We start from the raw sequence: 21613 nt of genomic DNA on the forward strand, positions 1-21613 counted from the left end.
TTTATATTATTGCACACAGACCATTAAGGCCACACATACTGGTCTCAGTGCAGCAGCTTGGCGGTTTGACCTGTTATTGCTATGGTGTACTGTTTTATAACTGCTTAGTTTCTGGCCAAGTTCTACTCTTTCTAAAAAGTAGAAATGAGTACTTGGAAAATAGAAAGGTGAGAACAAAATCTTGTAAATAAAAACTCAAAAGGGAACTGAGTGATTATAGCATCTGCGTACATAAGCTACGGACAAACCTAATAATCAAAACTAAGAGGACAAAGGAAGACAATATATAAGTGTTGGTCACGCACATGCCCTTTTTAACTGGTGAAGGAAGCAAATTGGCAAAATAAGCAACAGAAATAGATGCTACCCTGTTGCTGGAGGAGGAATAGAATAGGGCAATGACAGCCCCACCAATGAACTCTTTATAAAAACAACTTAAAACACCAAATTGCTTGCTGCATTACCATGTTTCTTTCCCCAACAAGCACTATGTTGGTGCATTCTGGTAGCCTTCCTTAAGGGCTGCTGCCATGAAGACAGACATAAATTCAATAATAATGCGAAACTATAGGTTCTTAAAGAAAAACACAACAAACAAACAAAAAAAAAACAAAAAAAAAAACCCTGAAAAACCACAACCAATCAACCTTCTGGGAGAGGTAAAAGGTTGGTATTGAATCTGGTCCTCCTATAAGGCTTGCAACACATCTCAGGCATTTGAGAGCGTGCCCCCTTTTATTCCATAACAAAATAATGGAAACTTTACCTGACCAAAGAACCTAGACTTTTCTTGCAGCTTTTAAAGTTAGGCTGCATTCTCACTGCAAGTGAGTGGGGGGTTTTCCCTGAAGCACTTTGGTACTTCATAAAATCTTCATGGGGAAATGGCACAGGTGGTTACTTTCTCAGCAGAGCTTGCTGACATAAACTGCGTGTCAGAATGAAGTTCTGACCTTGATAATTATAACACATGAAAGCTACTTTATGCTTTTCCCACTAGTATTTCACCACAGGTTTTTCCAGTAGACTTGCAGGCTGATTACCTAGGGGAAAAAAAACTGCACAGGACAGCCACTGAGAATTTAGCATAGGTGAATGACTACTGTTGGTTCATCAGGTAAAACTAGTCTTTCCAGAGGCTTTTACATTGCGGAGATGGCGCTGGCTCTCACATGATTGCAAGATGGGTGTGCAGGCCAGAGAGAAGGTGGAGTAGCACACTTTTTTTTTTCTGCTAACTGCCTGGGTCTGATTCATTAGTGCCATGATCCCAGGGACAGGGAACTCTTTCTTAACTCTTTCTTTTTTTTTTTTTTTTTTTAATCAAGAACTGGCCCTTTGCTGCATTTCTGTAAGTGCTCCTTTGTTCTGTCCAGTGGTGCTTTTTTTTAACCTTTCAGTTACTTCGCTTAATGCCTTGGTTTGACCACCTCATATGAGGAGACGGCTACATTATGGTGCAAATACTGAAAAATATGATCTAAAGATTGTATAAAGATCCCCTATTTGACTGCCTTGCAGTCTGTCATTTCTGACACTGAACCCTGAAAAAAGCAGTATGCTATCCATTGGAAATACTAAGAAAAGTCATATTCTTGACAGAAATCACACTTCCCTGTACACTGGGTTGCAGATCTCCTCTCCTTCCCTCTCTCCCCACCCCTGTATGTTCTGCTATATGGTCTGCTCTGGTCCAGCTGCTGCAGCTCTTGGTGCAACCCAGCTGTTCTCATCCACTCCCATGCTGCTGCTGGTGGTGTTGCTGAACTTCACTTCCTCCAGCACGTATTAGCGATACTAATGTATAAATGACTATTTTTAGAGCTGTTTCAGGGAGGTTGACTAAAGCATGGTAATTAGTTACTTAATGTGTCTCTTTACCTTCCCTTCATCTTTGCTATGCAAATAGCAAGGGGGAAATTCTGGCCCCCGCGAAGCAAAATGGTGAAGCCCTGAGTGCTCTCAGCCATGCAGGCCGCATGACACTTGAAGGACAGGAACAGGGGGAGACTGACATTTTGCAAAGAAAAGCAAAACACAGAAATGTTTAGCATTTTAAGTAGTGCTAATTGGGACATGAAAGCACAGTAGCAGCTGTGAGTGCAGCAAGAGCAGCAGGACATCCTCTTCTCCACTGTCCCTTCCCACTTGGGCAAGAGGCAAGGAAGGAAATTATAGGAAGCTGGAGAGAACTTGGGAAGCAAATAGTGACTAAGCTGAAACACAGAATAATGAGGAAGAGGCAAAGGAGAAGATGCTGAGTAGACCAAGGGGCCCCTGGCTTTCATGGTTATGAGGGGAGCGGTCTGGGCATGATGGGTAATGGGGAGAGCCTTCCTGTGAGTTACTGTTTGTTTCTTGGGCAGGGCTTCGCTGGGAAGTGGGGCAATGCGTTATTGAGCTTATTCTCCTTTTGTGGGAAAAGGAGTGGAGCAAGGATGCATTAAGCTGTTGATTCACATACTTGATATGAAGGACACCTAGTGTTATGGTCCTTTTAAGGTCTGTTTGTAGCATCACTTTAAGCTGATATTACTGTGAAATGCTAGTTTTTGCCCATGGGTAGCACTGAGAAACCTTCCTGACTTCGTCTTCCCCCACCCCGAACATCTGCTGCATGAGAAACTTTCTGTTTTCATACTGAGTTGCCCTCATTTTCTTTTGGAAGAAACTGAAACAGTTTATAATGTTTTAATGGCTGCCTCGAGACTGAGTTATGTGAAAGGCTCCATACTAGGTTACAGCTTATTTTGAAAAGGCTTTATTGTTCCCCCAGAGAGATCTCTGTGCAGAACCTCAAAAAGAGGACTGGGAGGGTTCTAGAGTGTATTAAGAAGCAATGTGTCCAAATAACTGTTCTATCCTTCTTATATGTTCCTTTCTACTGTTACACTTTTATGTCTTATTGCCAGCTTTGATGTGCTTGAGCTGTGCTTTTCAGTGCTTTCTGACTTGACTATAGAAAGCAAAGATGCTAGTTTCTCTTGCGGGGGGCAATAATGGAGTGCAACAGGAAGCTGTAGGACTCACTTTGCCTTTCCCAGAAAACATTTTAAGATGGAAAAGCTGAAGTTGCAAGATGGCTGCTTGCCTCCCACTGCTGTTCTCATGGAGGCAAATGCCAAACCAGTGTTCTGTGTGCTGCTTCTTTTGTGAAGGGTTTTGTGTGGCTGGGTTTTGTTTTGGGTTTTTTTTTTTGTGAAGGGAGATAGTAACTATCAATAATAGAATTCCACAAAAAGCATAAGATGGCAGTTGAATTCCACATTCTTTGAGAATTAAACTTGCCAATTGCCAAAAGTAGATGGGATTTGGCTTTTATTTGTTCTGTCTTGGTACTTGCATATTTGAGTTAAGCCAGTTGAAAATGGAAATAGCAAAGCTCAACATGTTAATTGCTGAGCTGATTAAGTTACAAAGTATGGAATTTTCAAAAGCATCTAAAGTAAGTTAGTGCAGAAAAATTGGCCCATCTCTGCTGTGCTTGAACATAACAATGTTTGTTTTCCATCATCATCTAAGTGAAAGGTTTTATTAGACTTATAGGCTTCTGCTGATACCTAAGATAGGATAGACAGCACATAAGTTAGTTTAATTTATCCTGTGTTCATCTTGTGACCATGAAACAAGTGTTTTAGATTACTCTGTAAGGGGATTCTAGAAAGACTGAAAATACTGTCAGAAATACGAAGGTAGCCCAGGGGGTATAGGGTGCATGAGAGCTTTCAAATGACATCTAATTACTATCACGATACTGCAAAATTCTCTAAATTACTGTTTAAGTGATTTATGTAGCCCAGGCTTTAAGTTAGAAACATATTTAATTTAATTTCAACTCTTAACTTTATATCCAGATAGAAAGTATTTCCAAACAGTTTCTTGGTGTCACTTCCTTACTCTGGCCATATTCTTCACTTTTTATGGTTCTCAGGACAAACTTTTTTTATGTTGTAAGGAACTCCATAGAGCCTCTAAGTATTTTGAGCTCTCACAGTGCTGTTTTCCCTTCTTTGTCTGCCAGATCAGTTAGGTACCAAGTAAGACTTTTAGACTCATGTAATAGTATGCAAAACTCAAACTGGTTTAGCTATCCACTTTACTCTTGAAGTTTAAACAAGCTCATTAGTAGCTCTGATACAAGAATACTCACAGGGAAAAAAGATCTCACTTTTTGCATTCCAATTATGTAATTTAAAATTTGTAACCTGTTTTCAGTAGCTCTTCAACAACTGAGTCCCATGCTTAGATATAAACTTGTAAGCCTTCTTTGAAACACAACACAAACCTCAACTGTACCTCAAATCAAGCTTGTACATCTCATCAGGAGGCTCAGTCTATTTTATTATCATTTTCTCTAGCACCAGGTGCATACCGGCTTTAGGGGGCACATTGAGAGTGTGTTTGTTCTTCAGAAGTAACACCTAAAAACTACCAACGCATCCATAGGTTCCAGCTAAAGGCCAAAAATCGGTTTACTTACAGGATGACTAAACAAAACCATGGTCTTGCATCTCTTTTATTTATACTGAAAGCCAGTAATTTTTCATTGGGTGAAATAAAGGTAGAATTAAGAAAAAAAGTAATGTTTTTTAACTAGAAGTATTGAGACAACTCTAACCTCTTCTGTGCAGCAAATCAGCCTCTTTTTAATGTTGTTTTTATTCATTTTGCATTTGGGACCTGTATTTTAAAAGCTTTCCTCAAACAACAGATGGCTAGTATGATCACATGCTGTGAAACCATCGTAGGTTCCAGAGTTGGAGAGGTGTTTTTGGTTTGCTTTTGCTTTTCTTTTCTGACCTCCAGACTCAGCTGAAAAAAATTACCAAACTACATCTGTGAGTACGACGTTCTTTTTTAATGCCCTGCTTTCCTAGTAGTCCATCCTTAGTTTTCCATTCTGTGAGCGTTTTACAAAATAGTGCTTACAGAATGTAAAACAGTGGATTTGATGATTGATGACTATACGTATTTGCTGTATTGCACAATCTCCATGGAGTATTTTTTCACTCTACAGAGTGTATCATTAATTAAAGTCTCAAAGGTGTGCATAGAGATAACGTATGTGGGTGGATGTAACTGCTTTGTACGCTAGCACTTGGGGAAGTAGGAGTATGTGAAAGCCACTATTTCGAGTCTGCACAATGTTGGTTTCATGGGACTTCTCTGCAGAGCATGTTTCCTCCCTGGAGCGGATGTAAAGGCTGGGGACTGTACAACCGCTGTGAGTATGCAGAAAGTGCTGCCAGGCGTGGAAGGGGCTCGCTTCCCCTGGGGGAGGCTCCCCGCCGCTGCTTGGCGTAACAAACTTTTTAATGGAGTCGACGTAGGGCTGGTGCAGTGCCCGCCGCGTTCCCGGACGCCTAAGGAGGGTTTTGACCTTATCTCTGCTCGCCACGGCTCCTTCCTGCCGCCGGGCCGGGCCGGGCCGGGCCGCCTCGCCCCGCGGAGCCGGAGCTGTCCCGAGAGACGCCGGGCCCCTCTCCTCAAGCCGCGGCCTGATCGGGCGCCGCGGCCGGGCACTACAGTGCCTGGGCCGGACTGCCCGCAGCGGGCCCCGCCGCCCCCACCTTCAGGACCGCAGCGGCGGCACCTACCCCCGGGGCGCGCGCGCGGGCGGAGGCTTCCGCGGGGAGGCGGCGGCTCCCGCCAGGCTGCGCCGCGCCGTCCGGGCCACCTCAAGCCGCCCCCCGAGCGACTGAGCCCCCGCGGCAGTGCGGGCCGGGCCGCGGCGAGGCCTTCCGGGGCCCCGTGTTGGGAGGGGCGTCCCTCGCTCGCCCCCGGCCCGGCCCGGCCCGCGCTGGGCTGCCAACTACAGCTCCCAGCAGGCGCCGCGCGGAGCCGGCGCATGCGCGACGGCCGCGCTGTCGGTTGAGTAAGGCGGAGCGCGATTGGCTGCGGGCGGTGGCCGGGTGTGGGACGCGCAGTGACGGAAGGAGCGGGGCAAATGGCGGAGAGATGGTCCCGGGCCCCGTCCCGAGAGCGGCGATAATCCCGGCGCGGAGGAAGCGGCGCCGGAGGAGGCGGCGCCGGGGGCCCTAACGCCAGCGCCACCCCGGGAGGGTGCCGCCGCCGCTGGGGGAGGGGCGGGGCGGGGGCGCCCTGTCGGCGAGCGCCTTTCGCAGGCGGCAGATCGGCGGCCAGAAACTGCGGCGCGAGCCACATCCGCGGCGCCACCCGGAACGCGCCGGGCCCGCGCCCGGCCCCCGCCGCCTACTCGTCACTGCCGCCACGACCGACGCCGAGGTAGGTGCCGGGCGAGGAGGCGGCCGGGGGCGGCGGCCCGGCGCCCGAGGCCTGTGCGGGCCGCGGAGCAGGCCCCGGCACCCCAGCGGGCAGGAGCCGCCGGCCGCCGCCGCCCCCAGGGCTGTCCTGCTTCCGGGGCGGTGGTGGCGGCAGCCTGTCGGGGCGTCGGGGGCAGCCGCGGCCGCCCCTGGCCCGCTGGGAAGTTTTCGGGGCAGGAGTCGCAGGACTTTGCTCGGCGGTGAAGTGCGGGCTGGGGCCGGGAGGGTAGGGCGGGGGTGTGGTGTGGTGTGCGGCCTGCGCGGCCGGCGGCCGCCGGCGATCTTTGCCATTCGTCCTGGGCCGCAGGCTGCCCCGCGTCCCGTGGACTTGTGTAATGCGGGTTGGTTTTCCTGCGGGGCGGGGGGAAGGGGCCGAGGAGGAAGGGAAATGACATCAGAAATCGCCGGGCGTGCACCGTGGGGTGACCCGGTTCCGCTAGCACCCCCCTTCCCCACCCCCTCCCGCCCCGCCGCAGGGGGAGGGAGGAAAAAAGAAACTGTCACCGTGGGATTTCATCAGCTGCTTCTGCCTCCGTGCATTTAACCTATTTGTCTTTCCTTTGATTATGTAAGAGGAACGGTGTAGAGAGGAGCAATGAGTAGGGATGGCGAATGGGCCTTCTGGGGAACTATGGGGGTTTTATGTCTAGCTGGTCTGCCGAGTCAGCTCTGGGAGATGTGGGAGAATTGTGTTTCATGTTTTGCTTGTGTTTACGTTTCTTTCACTGCTCCAAATATTGCAGCTCAGTGCAGGAGCGAGAGGCAGGGAGTGAACACGGTGAAATTGGCCAAGTTTTTTATTTCATGCTGAGTGAAAAGCAAGAGAGAATTGTAAGTAAGGAGTAAAAATTCTATTTGTTCATCCTCATGTGAGGAGGCAACTATGTATTTCCTTACTGTTAATATCAGTCTGAGATGTGAGTTTATAGCACAGCGTATTTCTATTTTCCTGATACTCATATCTTAATCTGTTTATGTCATACTGAATATTTATTTGAATTTTGACATTTTGATTTGAAACTCCTTGTGAGATAATCTTAATTTTTAACCTTATAAATAAGAAGCCATTGATTGAGGAGCTGTAATTTCTGAAAATGAAGTTCTCTTCACCACAAAATTCTTCTCTTTAAAACTGCAAGCCGTGAGTCATAATTTAAATCTGCGATTATTTTTGCAGATGCCGGAAATGTAGTGTTGGAAATACTTATTTGAGTCAGGGTTTAGGAGAGGAAAGTGTGCTGGTGGTGAGTGATTTTTGTTGTTGTTTCCGTAATAGTTGTATAGAAGCTGAGATGTTAATATTTCCCTTCAGTTTCTATAGCTCTGAAAACTGGCCTTTCTGGTATAAAATGTTTTGGTTACTGTTATAGGTTGTTTCAAGCATCAGCAAAATAAAACTAGTAAGTTTGATTTGTTTGGGTTTTTTTGTTTCTAAAGTATATAAGGAAGTTTTAGTTTTGCTCTTGGATGGAAAATAGGAAATTAGAGCTACTTACAGGGGAGCAAAAAAAAAAGTTTGACAAGAGTGTGTTTGGAGCAGCGCAGAGTAGGCTGATGACACTGGGGGGGAAAAAAGAGGATGGAGGTGGGGTTAAGGCGTTATATCTAAGAGCAACCAGAAGCAGTCTGCAGAATGATGTTTCACAGTAGAGTTCTGGTCCAGTAGATAAGCATGTGCCTTTACCATCCATATACTAAACTGCTGTGGAGAAGAGTGTTTCTCAAAGTGGTTGTTCCTGTATCTCTTCTGTATTGCGACACCATCTTGTCTGGTGAACTTCTGAAGTTCAAATTTGATGCTTTTAATTCACTTAAAATTTACTCAAACATAGGTGAATTGCTCAGTTTATATGATAAGTGAAGGTTGGCCTAGTCTGATAAAGGGAGACTATTATTAGTGAGACAGTCTTGCTAGGGCAAAGTGGTAGAAGGACGTTTCTGGGAATCAGTCTGGCAATTTTGGTAGAAGCTAGTCTAGCACTTAAGGTCGAGAAACTGTGAGTGTCAAGATGAAAACTAAAATATGAAGAAAGCCAGTATACCACACATTCAGGGGAAAAATAGTAAAAACAGTTGTCTAGAACAAGTAGATGATGTGCTAAGTTTATTAATGATGATTTTAAGTGATATTTTTCATACACTTTACTATATAAGAAAACAGTTGACACTTTAAAAGTTGGATTTCTTGGATTCTGTAGCTTAAATGCATGCCCCCCTTTTTGAATAGACTCTTCTCCAGTATGGGGAGAGAAAGATGAACTTGATTAGATTCAGACTGACTGTAAAGAATTCCAATTTCCTATTCATGTTTGGGCCAAAAAAAAAAAAAACCCAGAGAAATGCTGGTTTACAAAACAGGTACAATCATTTTGGTATTATGTTGTCATTTGTCCAGTAGGTAAAGTATTTGTTTTGGGGAAAAAAGAAACAAAGTGGTCTGTCTTCCTTCTTGAGTTGAACAAAAATAAGAATAGGACATGTGCAGGGAACTGTTTAAATATGTTCCTATTTAATCTGTTCTTATTTAAACTTTATTATTCTAAGAGAGCAAACTATGACTTGGGCTACAGTTGTAACCGCCAGGAAACGGTCATGGTTTATGCTGGTCTGCACAAGGTGTCCTCTGTGTTCTTAGAAATGGATTGAGAAGCATCTCTTTGTTCCTGTCCCTTGATCAATCAGATTTGTTTGAGGGGGATTGCTGTGTACCGGTCTTGACTGTGACTGTGCACTTGGCATAAACCACATGGTATTGCCAAGTAATACTCTTGCTAAGTTAGTCTGAGTGTGTGAGAAGAACATAGGGTGAAGTTGTCATCGTTATTTATTTGTGATTAATTAGTATTTAAAATGTCTACAGCATTTGAAATATTGTGACAGGTTTTTTTATTTAACTACAAAGATTCTTAAAGCCATACTGTGTTATTGGACTCTAGCAGAGTGCTGTGTGTTCAGATGTGGTGAAAACGCTGTTTAGTTTTCTGCTGATGTTTCATACAAGTGGTGCCATCTATATTTGAAAATATAAAATTAGAGCAGATCAGTACAAAAAATAATGTATTTGTAGCAGTTTTTTCGTAAGGATCCATTGTGCCATTGTTTTATAAATGTGCAAGTAACTGAATTTCCAGCTAGGCTGGTAGATATGTTACTTATTGCAGAAGCTTTTGACATGATAACTTTCACATGTAAATGCCTTAGTCTATAGAAAGAAGCAGATGATGTGTCTGTTGCTTATGTGAAGTGGACATGCCTGGTGCTTGTAAGCCCAATAAAGGATGGAAGTACAATCACTTGTACTAAAAAGTTGGGGAATTTATGTTTCTTCTTTCTTTTCCAACAGAGAATATGAACCAGGAGCCAAAATGACATCCCGATTTGGAAAGACCTACAGCCGGAAAGGGGGAAACGGCAGTTCCAAGTTTGACGAAGTGTTTTCCAACAAACGGACCACCCTTAGTACAAAATGGGGAGAAACCACATTCATGGCCAAATTAGGACAGAAGAGGTCCAGTGTCAAACCAGATATTTCCGAAGTTCCTAAAAAACCCAAAGTTGAAGATGAGGTAACAGAGGATCCATTTGGGTTTGACAGTGATGAAGAATCTCTTCCTGTGTCTTCAAAGAATGTGTCACAGGCTAAAAGCTCCTCTCAGCTGGAACCCGGTGAAGCTGCTCAGTCTGAGGACTTCACTCCTCTACTTGAAGCTAACAGCAGAGTTAATCAGCCAGACAGTGGAGAAAACGTTGCATCCAGCAAGTGCATGTCTTTTGACAATACTGTTCCTCTCTTAAAAGAAAAGAGCACAAGCAAAAATGTGGAAGACGGAGAGTGCAAAGGTAGCAGTGCTAAACTTGTAACTGCAGGTGAGTTTACTCAACTGTGAGTTCTGTTAGCCTCTGGTGTTTGCTAGTCTGCATTTAGACTTCATGTTTTCAGGGGTTATTTAAATGTTCTACTAAAACGGTGGGGCAACCAATTCTTCATTGTAAGCAATGATAAAGGATATGCTGTTTAACTAGAAACACCAGGAAACATTCTGCATTTTACACGTGGGTCTGAGATCCTTGGGACTCTAGTTGTTATGTCTGCAAATTGAGATACAGTGCTTTAGATTCAACATAGTACGTTAGTCCACCTTGAATAGAATGAAATAATAATCTCCCTTTTCTAAAAATGTGTTTTGAGCTCAATGCACTTGTCTTGTTTAACGTGTAGTATCTTGAAGAGTGATGAGTTGGTAATAATAAAACACTTTATTCTTAAGTTGCCGGCTTTAATTTAGTGCAGGTACATGGTTACTACCATGCAGGTGCAGATACAGCTTACGGCCTGCCTTACTGAATTACTTGGATGGAAAAAGTAGTTTTCTGAACTTCAGTTGCACAAAGGTTTTTTGTTGTTTTTTTTTTTTACTTAGCAGATCTTTGTATCAATGTGTATATAAAAAGCTTCAGACCTATGAAAGAGAATGCTGTCAAACTTTTTTAGGGGTTGTTTTCAGACTGTGGAGTGTTTGTAAGATACCATGATACTTTTGAGAGGGAATTCACAAACCTTATGGAGCTGAACATCGCTGTAATTTTGTTCAAGTCATTCTTAGGCAAGATCAGATCTTATTAAATCTCATTAGAACTTTTCGTATAATGGGCTGATTAAATTGCAGCTTGTAAAATTGGGCAGAAAATCACATTAGATGAACCTTGATGAAGATGACACCTACTGACTTGCTCTGGGTTATCATAATCAACTTTGATGAGAAGAACTTATGCAACTTTCTGTTCTGAGATATAGTTAACTTAACCCTAGGATCAGAAGTTTGAGTGGACTTGTTCAGTTTTAATACAGTGGACAAGAATATACTGAACAGTGGAAGACACGCACAGATCAGTTATTTGCAAGGTAATTTTGTTAGTGATATAGTACAAGAAGAAACAAGAAATGTTGATTTAAACTGTAGTTTGACAGACATTAGTGGGATGTGGAGTTGTCTTTTGATCTTGCTCTTATTTTTGCTGCTGAAATATTTTTTGTTGTCATATGTTTTTCTGGAATTTATTTATCTGTAAGTATGATCCACCTTCAATCTGGAAACACAGTTTTTGTTTTGTTAGTTTGAATATAGTTTTCATAAGAGATTGAATATATTCATCTGCCAGTATTTACAAGAAGAAATAGTAATGAGTTTCCTTGATTGTTAATGAGAGATTGTAGCAGAGCAGGTTTTATAGTGAAATGGTTTCCTCGTAGAAAAGCTGTGTTAGAACAGTATTTTTCAGGTTGAAAAAGAAAGTGTGAGAGTTGTGGGGAGAAAATGTGATAGAGCTCTGAAAATTCATGGTGGATGAAAGGCCAAGAGGAACAGACTTCAGCTGTTTCATTGATGCTTCCTGGTTCAAATACTGTGGAAAATAATAAAATACAATATTCAGCACAGAAAAACTTGTTTCACAGTTTACTGAAGGAATTCTGTTCTTGCATGCTTTGCTGAAGTATTTGTTACTGACAGCAATTCGGCCAGAAGTAGTGGAAGACAGAGTGGATCTTGATCTGATGATACTGTTCTTTCAGAATCTATTACATTCTGTTTACGCCCAGTTAAATGAAGATAAAACCCCATTTCATAGCTTTCTTCAGAAATTAAATTCAACTGAGAATGGATCTTTGCAAAACATCCTAGGAGGCCTTTAAATAAGGGTAAGGAAACTAAGACTGTACTTGTGGTGATAGTGTTTTATTTTGGACAGTTAGTGTAAATGAAACTTGGACAGTTTAAGCAGCCATTATGCTTGTGTGTAGGATGAGCCAAAATAAATAAAAATTGTCTCTGAGTACATCACTCAGAACATTGAGCAATTAAACATAGTGGTATAGTTAGCCAGTGTAAGTGTAGGTACTTCAAAGGCTTCTTTGTTGTATTGGGTATTAAGTTTGATAGTATGAGGTTGTCTTTCAAAATTAGAGTTAATTTTATTGATTTGGGGGTGGGGGCATGGGAGAAGAGGGAGCTTGAGGGAGAAAAGCTGAGAAACAAGAAGGTTGTTTCTTGTGGGATTGTCTCTTAAGGTATAGTATATGTACTTCTACTGCTTACATGTCCTCACCGTCCTCATAATCAGTTTCCCCTTCCTGGTGACTCAGACTTCACCAGGTTCAACGACTTTTGTTCAAAGGACTTACAGATCCTTGAGATACCAAGCTCTACTATTCCTGAAGAGGAAAGAAAGGGAAGAAAAAAGGCAAGCAGATAGAACAATATTAGTATTCCCAGTGTGAGAGATGCTACAAAGTGAGCTCAACCTTAATCCACATACAACGGTGTATCTCTAAGTATGGGAAACTAGGCTATATCAATACTGATAACTGATTGTTAACTTGTTTTAAGTGCAATTTGTTGGTCCTTGTCCTGATACTGACCAGACAGTGCATGAATTAAGGTCTCAAGACTTCTGATAGCATGTGCCATCATTGTATCTTAATTCTTAACCTAGGTGAAATAAGGTTAAGAATTAGAATAAGGTGGAAACTGTGACTTAATATGGCTATGGGCAAGCTGAGAGCTACAGTTTAGCCTGCTCATTCTGCTCCAAATGTATTATCCTGCCTCGATGTCAATTTTTTTGGACGTTAAAATGAAGGTGAGGCAATGTCAGTTAATTTTAACTAATGTTTGGTATTAAAAAGCAGTCCATTTTTTTGGATTAATAGTTGTGCAACCATGTAGCACAGTTGAGGATCTGAGTCTTTAATTTAAAATGGTATGACTTACGGGGTTTTTTTTTATTATTTTTTTTTTCCGATAACCTTCAGCTAGTGCTTGTTACAATCTCATTTTAAAGGCTTTGAGAAGCTCTTAATGTGGAAAGCTTCTCATAATCTCACCCTAATGTTGCTGGATCAGACTTAATACTGTTGGAAGAATGTTCATGAGCAATCCTGTACGTAACAGGTAATTTACAGATAGAGTTTAGGTAAATTAGAAATAGCAAAAGAGTATTCAGTATTAATAGTTACTGTTAGGTCACTTTTGGTAAGGTAGGAGGACATGGTAGCTAGAAAGTAAATTGTGTCACTGGAAAAAATGTTATACTGACAATTCGTATCGAGCAAAAATGCAACAACTTGTTGAAGGTGAGCTTTTTTGATGAGTGTCTTACAGTAGGATAAGATGAAAACCCACAGAGTAATACTTGGATTTATGAAATACCTTGGTGGGTTTTTGTTTGGTTTTTAAACTGTTGAGCTTATTCGGTAAGGCATAAACCCAAATAGTATTTCACACTAAATTCACCTGCACACAGGCTTTAATATAAAAACAGTTGGGGCCTTGCAGAGCAAATTGTGAGGGGCTGGTTTTAAAAAATTTTCTAATAACTTTATTCTTAGAATGTTTATGTTAGCTTGTGTGTTGAAATTAATGTAGTGAGATTTTTTTTCAGATGAAAATTAAAGCTTGATGAATTTTAAAAGATGGTGTGGTATTTCATGATTATATTAGTGTGCGAATATTTTCAAAGTGGATAACTACTTCCCCTGCTCTGGCTATTTCAGTTTAGGGAAATAGCACTTCTGGTGTTCTTGTTGTGTGAGTTTACATTTTGACTGTGGATGTTGTGATCACCTGCCATCTTTTGCTCATGTGCCACAGTGCTGAGCTGTAACTCAAGCCTTTGGAGGGTTTAGTCCAAGACGTTGGTGCTGTTCATCAGAGAAGGCCCTTGGGTCAAGAGATGTCTCAAGTGGTTGGATGATGTCTCATCTTTGCACACCACATGTTCCTCTTTGGACTATGAAATAATGTTGCTTATTTACGTTAATTCTAGGTTAAAATATTAGGTATTTAATGATGCTTTGAACAGAGAAGTATTTTAATTAGGCATGGATTAAGTCAGATTTGTTTTAAAGCCAATGAGTTTATTTCTTCAAAATAAGTTTTGCTTGCTGTGGAGAAATATAGAATGGCTTAAAATGTCTTTTCAGAATATAGAGCAGTATAGGAGTAGTATCTCTTTCTGTTGTGTTGTGATGCTAAGTACAGATTTCTGTGGTTATTGTTTCGCAGTGCCCTTTAAGGCTTCTTAAGATTAAAAGGACAAATAATTGCATGTAAAGTATTTGTGATACTTGCTTTTTTTTTTTTTTACCCCTAACGTTATCAGTAATTATGAAAATAGCTGTTCTACATCTTGTCACTTGTTACTATGTACTGGTATTCAGGAAAGTCTTTGTTCTGGAAGTAATTTTGCTCTTGGTGCTGTAAGGAAACATTTGTCTGTTTTCTGCTATTCAGTTCTTTTGTGTTTCGAGGTAGTTCTTAATGCCTTCGTTTTTCACGAGGGGCTTATGCACATATCGGTAGCGTATCAAAATGGCAAATGCAATCCTCTAATAGCTTTTGTGTATGCGGTGCGGGAGTGAAGTGATACAACTGTGCTTAATTACTTCAGACCCAGTATATGGAACCCGGTTGCCTTTAGCTGCTTGAAGAGCATACTGAGTGAAGAGAGTAATTTGCAGAAAATGGTTACCCTGAAAAGAAGATAGTTCAAGTCATCAGGTCTGTTCCTGACAGAGTATCCTGATAGTACCTTAGTGAACGCATCTGCAAGGACTCTGTATCCTGATGATGTGAGTGGAGGAACCCTGTCTTTAGAGTTAAGTTTCAGCTTCTCAAATGCAAGTTTGTTGCTCAGTTATATTTGACAAGGTTTGCCAGGGTATTCCTTTCGAATTCTTTTAGAGCTTCTGTTTTGTTTAATGGTGACATGGACATTTAAGATAATAGTTAGGTCTGAGTAATCTTATGTCTTCCTCTGCGGAGTTGAGTGCAATTTAATTACCTCTTGAGGAAGAATTTCAGTTTAGTCATTTTGTGTCCAAAGGTGGAGCAAAAAGTTGGGGAAACTGAATGAGGTCTGAGCATTTGGCTGTCTTAGGAGGCAGCTGGCAGCAACCATGATTAAAAAGAACTGCAGCTGTGCTCTGGCTGGCTCAAAGCATTCAGAAACTGATAGCATAGAAGGGGAAAGGTCTGCCAGAAAATATGAATGCTTGTAGAATTTCAGTGTTAATGAGGTTTGTTTAGATGGCAGTAGTTATGCTGTGTATATAGATAGCTGGAGTTTATCCACAAGTCCTCTCCAATTGGTTTGATGTTTCCCCCTTTTTAAGATATCCATTCTTCCCTTGCACGCAGAGTTTTCTTGCTGTGCCAGTAGCCCAAGTTCAAATTAGCATGATAATTGTTCTCATTTTTTTTCCTTTGATATTACCCTGATACTTCTTTGAAGATTTGGTGTTGTGGTGGTTTTTTTTTTTTTTCTTGGATGTTTTTCAGAAGTCTGAAATGACTGAAATTCTGTTGAAATGTCAGTATTTATATTGATTTGCTAAAATAGCAATACAGGAAAAAGACCCTGGTAGTTAGGAAGGAATCTTCTGAGTTCTGCAACATATTTTTCCTAATGACAGGGAAGTGCATACTATGTATGTCCATGTACAGAGCACACAAAACTTTTTTTCCCTCAGTCTGTAACTACCCTTTCCCAAACAGTGAGATTCTCAATACCTTTTTTGGAATCTATACTTTAAAAATCATTCTATCTTTATGGACTTGTACAATGAATAGTTAGTTTTTAGAAGGTCAAACTTTGACTGCTTAACTTCTTTCATGTTTAAAAAGTTGAAATAACTTTGCATGCTAAACAGTTGGTCAGTGCTTCTCCCAAGTAACAAGTGATAGGACAAGAGGAAAAGGCCTTGAGTTGCACCAGGGGAGGTTTAGATTGGAAGTTTCTTCACTGAAAGGGTTGTCAAACACTGGAACAGGCTGCCCAGGAAGGTGGTGGAGTCACTATCCCTGGAGGTATTTAAGCACATGTAGATGTGGTGCTCAGTGACATGATTTAGTGGTGGACTTGGCAGTGCTGGGTTAACCTTGGACTCAGTAATCTCAAAGGTCTTTTCCAACCTAAACGATTCTATGGTTTCTAAGGAAGAAAACTGTTAACATGTGTACCTCTTAAGCAGGCCAAAGCATGCACAAAACAGTTGGTAAGGAAGCCATTTCAGGTTCAAACTGCCAAGATCTTGTTAACTGGATGGAAAATGTTTTTCAGGTTTGAACTTAGCTTGTATTTTCCTTTAAGGAACTGCTACTGTATTCAGTAACGTGTTTCAACATATTTATGAGTATCTGAATTCGGACTGACTTAGGCTAAGGATCCTTTTTTTTGACAGTTGTTATGCTGATATGTTATAATATGCTTTAATACTTTTTTCATGAGGGCTTACACTACAAAAGTTGATTATAGCAAGCTTTTTTGGTGTGTGCTAGCTCCTTGTGTAGACTGTGACGCTTTGTCTTGTTTTCCCTGCAAGGCGAAAGTAGTTAACTTCCTGGATCAGCTTTTTCCTACTGCTGTGAGCAAAAGATGCCTGTCTGAGCTACTGGTGAGGAAGAATGTGTCTCACTGGACTTCCCATGAGAGGCGAACTCATGATACAGCTAGTTCAGACTCTGACAACTCTTGTGTTACAGAGTGTAGGGGCTCGTCTGACCATTGGATTGATGTTTCACAGTTTCTCATCTCTTCAGGACCTTTTTATTTTTAGTTTTCCAACCAAGTAGTCTTACTTGTGGTGTTATGGAGTTCTTCAATGCTTAGTTCTTTGCTGGGAGACAAAGAATAGTTTTCTTTCTGTAAGAAGTAGTTTCAGCATTGTTTAATAAAACTGCAATTTTTCCTTCATTTAAGAGAGTTGTGGACTTTGCGTGCAAGTTGGATATGGGCATTGATAACATGCTGCGTAGTATGTTGGATTTTTACGTAACTTCAGTGTCTGTAGAGTCACATTATAATTTGCACTGTTACAAATGTGGATGGATACAGATGTGAGGCAATGTTAAAAAAAATCACTTTTGTGTTGTAAGTAAGTACTCACCAGAAGAAAAACAGACTTTAAATGAGGTTTTTCAGAATGTTGTAGAAGAATTTTAAGCAAGGTGAGAAAAAGGAGTGAAGGAGGAATGATAGCTATTTCAGCTGTGAAAGACAAGCTGTAAAACTAGGTGCAACTTGTACGAAAGTACTTACGTGGGAAAACAAAAACGGTCAAAGTGCAAGGGAATTTTGGCTTTAATTTGATAGAAATTGAGAGGCTGTGTATAGCTGATGACAAGCAGCCTAGGTTAATTTTTAGCTACATTTTAATTGGAGGAGGAAATGCCTTTAGTAATGAAGGAGTGTATTAGGGATTTTGAGGTTTGGTGTTTTTCCCCCCCGAGAGTTTGCTGGGAAGGCAGTTGTGCTGAACAGAGCACTATGTGTGGTTTGGCCAGGTACATGTCTATAGACTGGTATGAAGGTAATATTGAGATACACAGTGGCTTAAAATGAAAGATCAGTGATCAGGGAGAATATGTAATGATTGCTAGCTGAAGTAGTAGAAGAAGAGGGGAAAAGCAGCTAGATTGTTACTTCAAAAAACCATCATCTTCCCATACCATTAAAAATTGTGCCTGAGATAAAGGCAAGTGATTAGCTCTGTGAATATTTTCTGCACAAGAGGGAAGGTGGCCATGTCAGCCTGCATGCACCCCTGTGAAAGGCTTCCATTTCCATTGAAATACAAGGATTTTAAAACAAGCTGTACACTGGCTGGCGGGAGGTATCATTTTTGCACGAGTGTAAGACAGCCTTTCAGAATGCCTGCTGGTATCATGTTTTCACAGTGGAAAAAAGTCTACGAGGAATTACTTATGGCTTAAACACGGGTCCAAGGTGAGAAGCAGTAACGTGATGGTTAGGGCTCAGCCTTTTACAGGATGGAGCCACAGCATGGTGGGGTGTTGGAGTCACAGCAGCAGTAGAACAGTTCATGTTCTGAAAACATGAAATTCTATTAGGTTTGTGGAATTAAAATAATGGTTTATTAGAAATGCTGAGCACAGTGTTACCAAACTGAGAGGCTGCATCTAGGTGAGCTGAGAGAAGAAAAGGTGTCTTCTGTCTCTCAGCCTGTATGTTGAGAAGAATAGCTGCTCTAACTGAAAAGATGTAATGTGATTGTTTTGTACATAGTCTTAATAAATAATAAATATAAACTTTTCATATAAATTGCCTTAGAATTTTGATATTCAGGGTGCTGGAAAGGAAACAAGGTAAGCAAACTATTTTTAGGGAAGATAGTTCTGTGATGGCAGTAAATTAAATCTCATCGCTTTAGGATTTTCTGTGGAATTCTTCTGCAAAAGATGCCACTTAAAACATCTGCGAAGAGGCAAACAGCATCTATCCAACCTGCGTGCAAACTTGTTGGGAACTCATTTTGATTCAAAGAGAGTAAATAACCAGAATTACTTAAGAATTTGTAATCATAGCTATGGGTGTGGTGGTTCTATAATTTTAGCTATTTTAGTGATTGTCAACCATGAAACTGGTCTTGAAAGTCTAGTCTTCAGAGGCTCTTACGCTTCTTATCCTCTGTTTATGCCTGCTAACAGGCACTGCTTTTCAAGATCCTAGGGGCGTCAATGGATAATGACAGATCTAAGTAAATTTTGCCTATTTCTTAGAATTTTGTATTTTATATCCATAAGTTTTTTTTCTGTTTCCCAGCTGTTCAGTCATGGGCAGAAAGTGGATCAAAGGAGTTTAGTCTGTAACCTTTTTGCCTTACCAATCAAAACATTTAATTTCCAATGTAGAGTAGAAGAGAGAAACTATGATGAAATTTGTGTTCTTATTTGGAGAAAATCACAGCTTCTCTGCAGTTGCTGTTTTTCTGTCCAAACCAGAGAAGATGCTCTGTCAATGTCTCATTTGGGCTCTCTTCCCAGAAATGAGGGATGTGATACAAGCACCTGGTAAAGATTCATCTTTTCTTTTGGCTGGGTCGGCTTCAAGCTGTAGAACAAAGTGACGTTGCTTTAAGCTTGGGAACATTGGTGGTGGTGTAATGGAGCCATAATAAATGTTTCTGAGCGTTCAGGAACATCAGGCAGAGCTGTAGCTAATAATGAGCTTAACAAACTCTTTCCTACATCCTGTGTCAGTGGTCTGTTCATGAGCTGTAGCCTGTTAATGTATGTGCCCTCAGTAGCTGGAAGGATCTGAAGGCCCTGGATGCACTTCTGTTTGGTTTTTTTTGTTTTTTTTTTTAAATCTTACTGTCTTCTGTTCCTTAATGTTTTGTTTTCTTGCTTTTATATCTGTCTTGGTAGGCAGGTGTCTATTTGAGGAGCAATAGAGAGGAATATAAAATCGACATCATGCCACCTGGCTGCCCTTTTAAAGATTTGATTGCTTCTGACTACCTTTACCTGTACATTCACAATGAATTCTGTGAATGTGTGGCTACTACTAAAAGAAACCTAGTGTAGGTTTGTAGATTTGTTTCATGTGTATAATAATTCAGTCATGCTCCTTTCAGTATTAAAATTAAGGCTTCTACAGCAGTGAAGGAGCATAAGGTCTCATGCTACAAAAGCTATAGAAGGCAATATGTCTTTTGTTTGTAGCTTGGAGGATGCTTTGGTTGGCATTCATCAAGAATTGCCAATTGAGAGAAATGAGTGAAAACTAACCTGGGAACTCTTCCATGAGCAAATAGAAGAAATAAGCATTTATTTTGCATGTGTGATAATATTTTGACATCTCAGCATGTTTTCATAGCATTCTAAGGCTAATATTGACTGTCCTCTTGTTTTCTTCAATTTCCTAGTAACAGTTGTACTTATTAACCAGTTTTGCTCAAACTTTGAGTGGTAAGGAGAGATTTCAAAGATACAATGCTAGTTCAAGTGTCGTGAAAAATGGTGGAGTGAAAAACTGAGTTGAATTGATTCATCTGTCACTTCTCTCTCGTTTGCGTGTTGGTAAGGAAAATGAGGTTGTAACTGGGTCTCTAATCCATTTGGAAAGACAGAAGCAAGCAAGCTGGCTAGCCAGCACATGTTGCTGTGTGTGATCTACAGTGTGCGCTGCCTCCTGCCCAGTCAAACAGGTTGGTGTTGAGGAGGCTGGAGGAGAGTGGTGGTGGTTCAGTTGTGGGGCAACGAGCTTTGTTCTGTTAGTCCCAAATCTGTTCAGCACAGAACTTCACATTAGGAGACGTTATTCTCACAGCCAAAGAGATTGCTCTGTGCTCCAAGTAACTTAAAAATAGCGAATAAGGTTCTGCAGTTCTGTCACTGAATTGTTAACACAAGCATATAGTGTTTGACTTTAGCCAATTAGTGTTAGACCGTTAATGATTTGATTTTTATGGAGCTGAAAATGATGTTTTCAGACTTAAGCCAAGCAACTTAAGTCTCGTAAGTTAAATGGAAATGAAATTGAAATGGGGACTAGGCTGGAGGATACATTTCTTGATGGTTGTTTTGGATTATGGTTGGTTGGGTTGAGTTTTTTTTGCCAAGAAGAGCATTTGCTTTCCTAAAGGATCTTTTCACTTTGTTTTGGATTCAATTTTGGTATATACTGTACCCTAAGGATGAAAGTATGAAATCCTTAGGTCTGGCAGCTTGGTAGTTGATGGAGAGAGTATTACCTTTTCTCCAAACTTCACTGTTCCCTTTTCAAGTAAGAAGGCTCTGTCAAACTTTAAATCTCCTGTGAGAAGTTATAAGAATTGGTTTTATGGCTTCTCCTGTCTTCATTAACCTGCTCACTGCTTTTAGGCCCTGCCTGGAGCAGGTTTTTACCAAGTTTGAGTTAATGCAACTGTAAATGTTGTTCTGGTGAACCTTGATCAGGAATGAGGATGGTTCTTGTAATGTGTACCCAAATGCTAAAAGTGTAATGTTAGGTGATCAGCCAATTATATCAGTATAGCTTCATTACTGTAAATATTCTAGTATGTCATCAGTGATGATATGAGAAAATACCAGTTTAAGCTGCAAAAAAATTCTCTAAGGAATCTGTGAAGCCATCGAGGCAAAAAGGTAAGTATCTCTAGTTTGACAAAACGGAACTCTGGCAAGATGTATAACAAATCCTGGAAAAACTCTTTAGGCTCCTGGGACCACTTGTGCAACCTCTTAAGCTCTTGTCCCCCATAGACATTTAATGTCTGCTCGCTTCTCCCCAGGTACTTTCAGGTTGTTTCTAGTATTCTCTACCTGTATCTCCTTTCAAAATCACCGGTAGGAGAACTTGGCATTACTCATTGAACTGTTTCTCATACTAGGCATCTTTTCCTGGCCACTCTGGACTCTGCTGGCCCATTGCAGCTATAGATAATAGAGGTGGTTTTTGCCTGTTCCTTTTGGTCTCTTGATGCTTATTTCTGTGCCCTGGGATCGTGCTCTCTTATTTCACAGGAA

The 21613-nt window shown here is 41.2% G+C and overlaps 1 protein-coding gene across 4 annotated transcripts in view; it reads left to right on the plus strand.

Annotated features, from left to right (window-relative positions):
• The first annotated feature begins 9649 nt into the window (after positions 1-9649).
• WAPL (WAPL cohesin release factor) overlaps positions 9650-21613 on the plus strand; it is a 70555-nt gene continuing 58591 nt past the window's right edge. For all 4 annotated transcript variants that reach the window (XM_086466485.1, XM_086466483.1, XM_086466486.1 and 1 more), the window contains exon 1: positions 9650-10151. In XM_086466485.1, the coding sequence (XP_086322611.1) occupies positions 9650-10151 (502 nt within the window). The remainder of the gene's footprint in view (positions 10152-21613) is intronic.

The sequence above is a fragment of the Leptosomus discolor genome, chromosome 6 (genome assembly GCF_034619465.1).
Source record: "Leptosomus discolor isolate bLepDis1 chromosome 6, bLepDis1.hap2, whole genome shotgun sequence".
Taxonomy (NCBI): domain Eukaryota; kingdom Metazoa; phylum Chordata; class Aves; order Leptosomiformes; family Leptosomidae; genus Leptosomus; species Leptosomus discolor.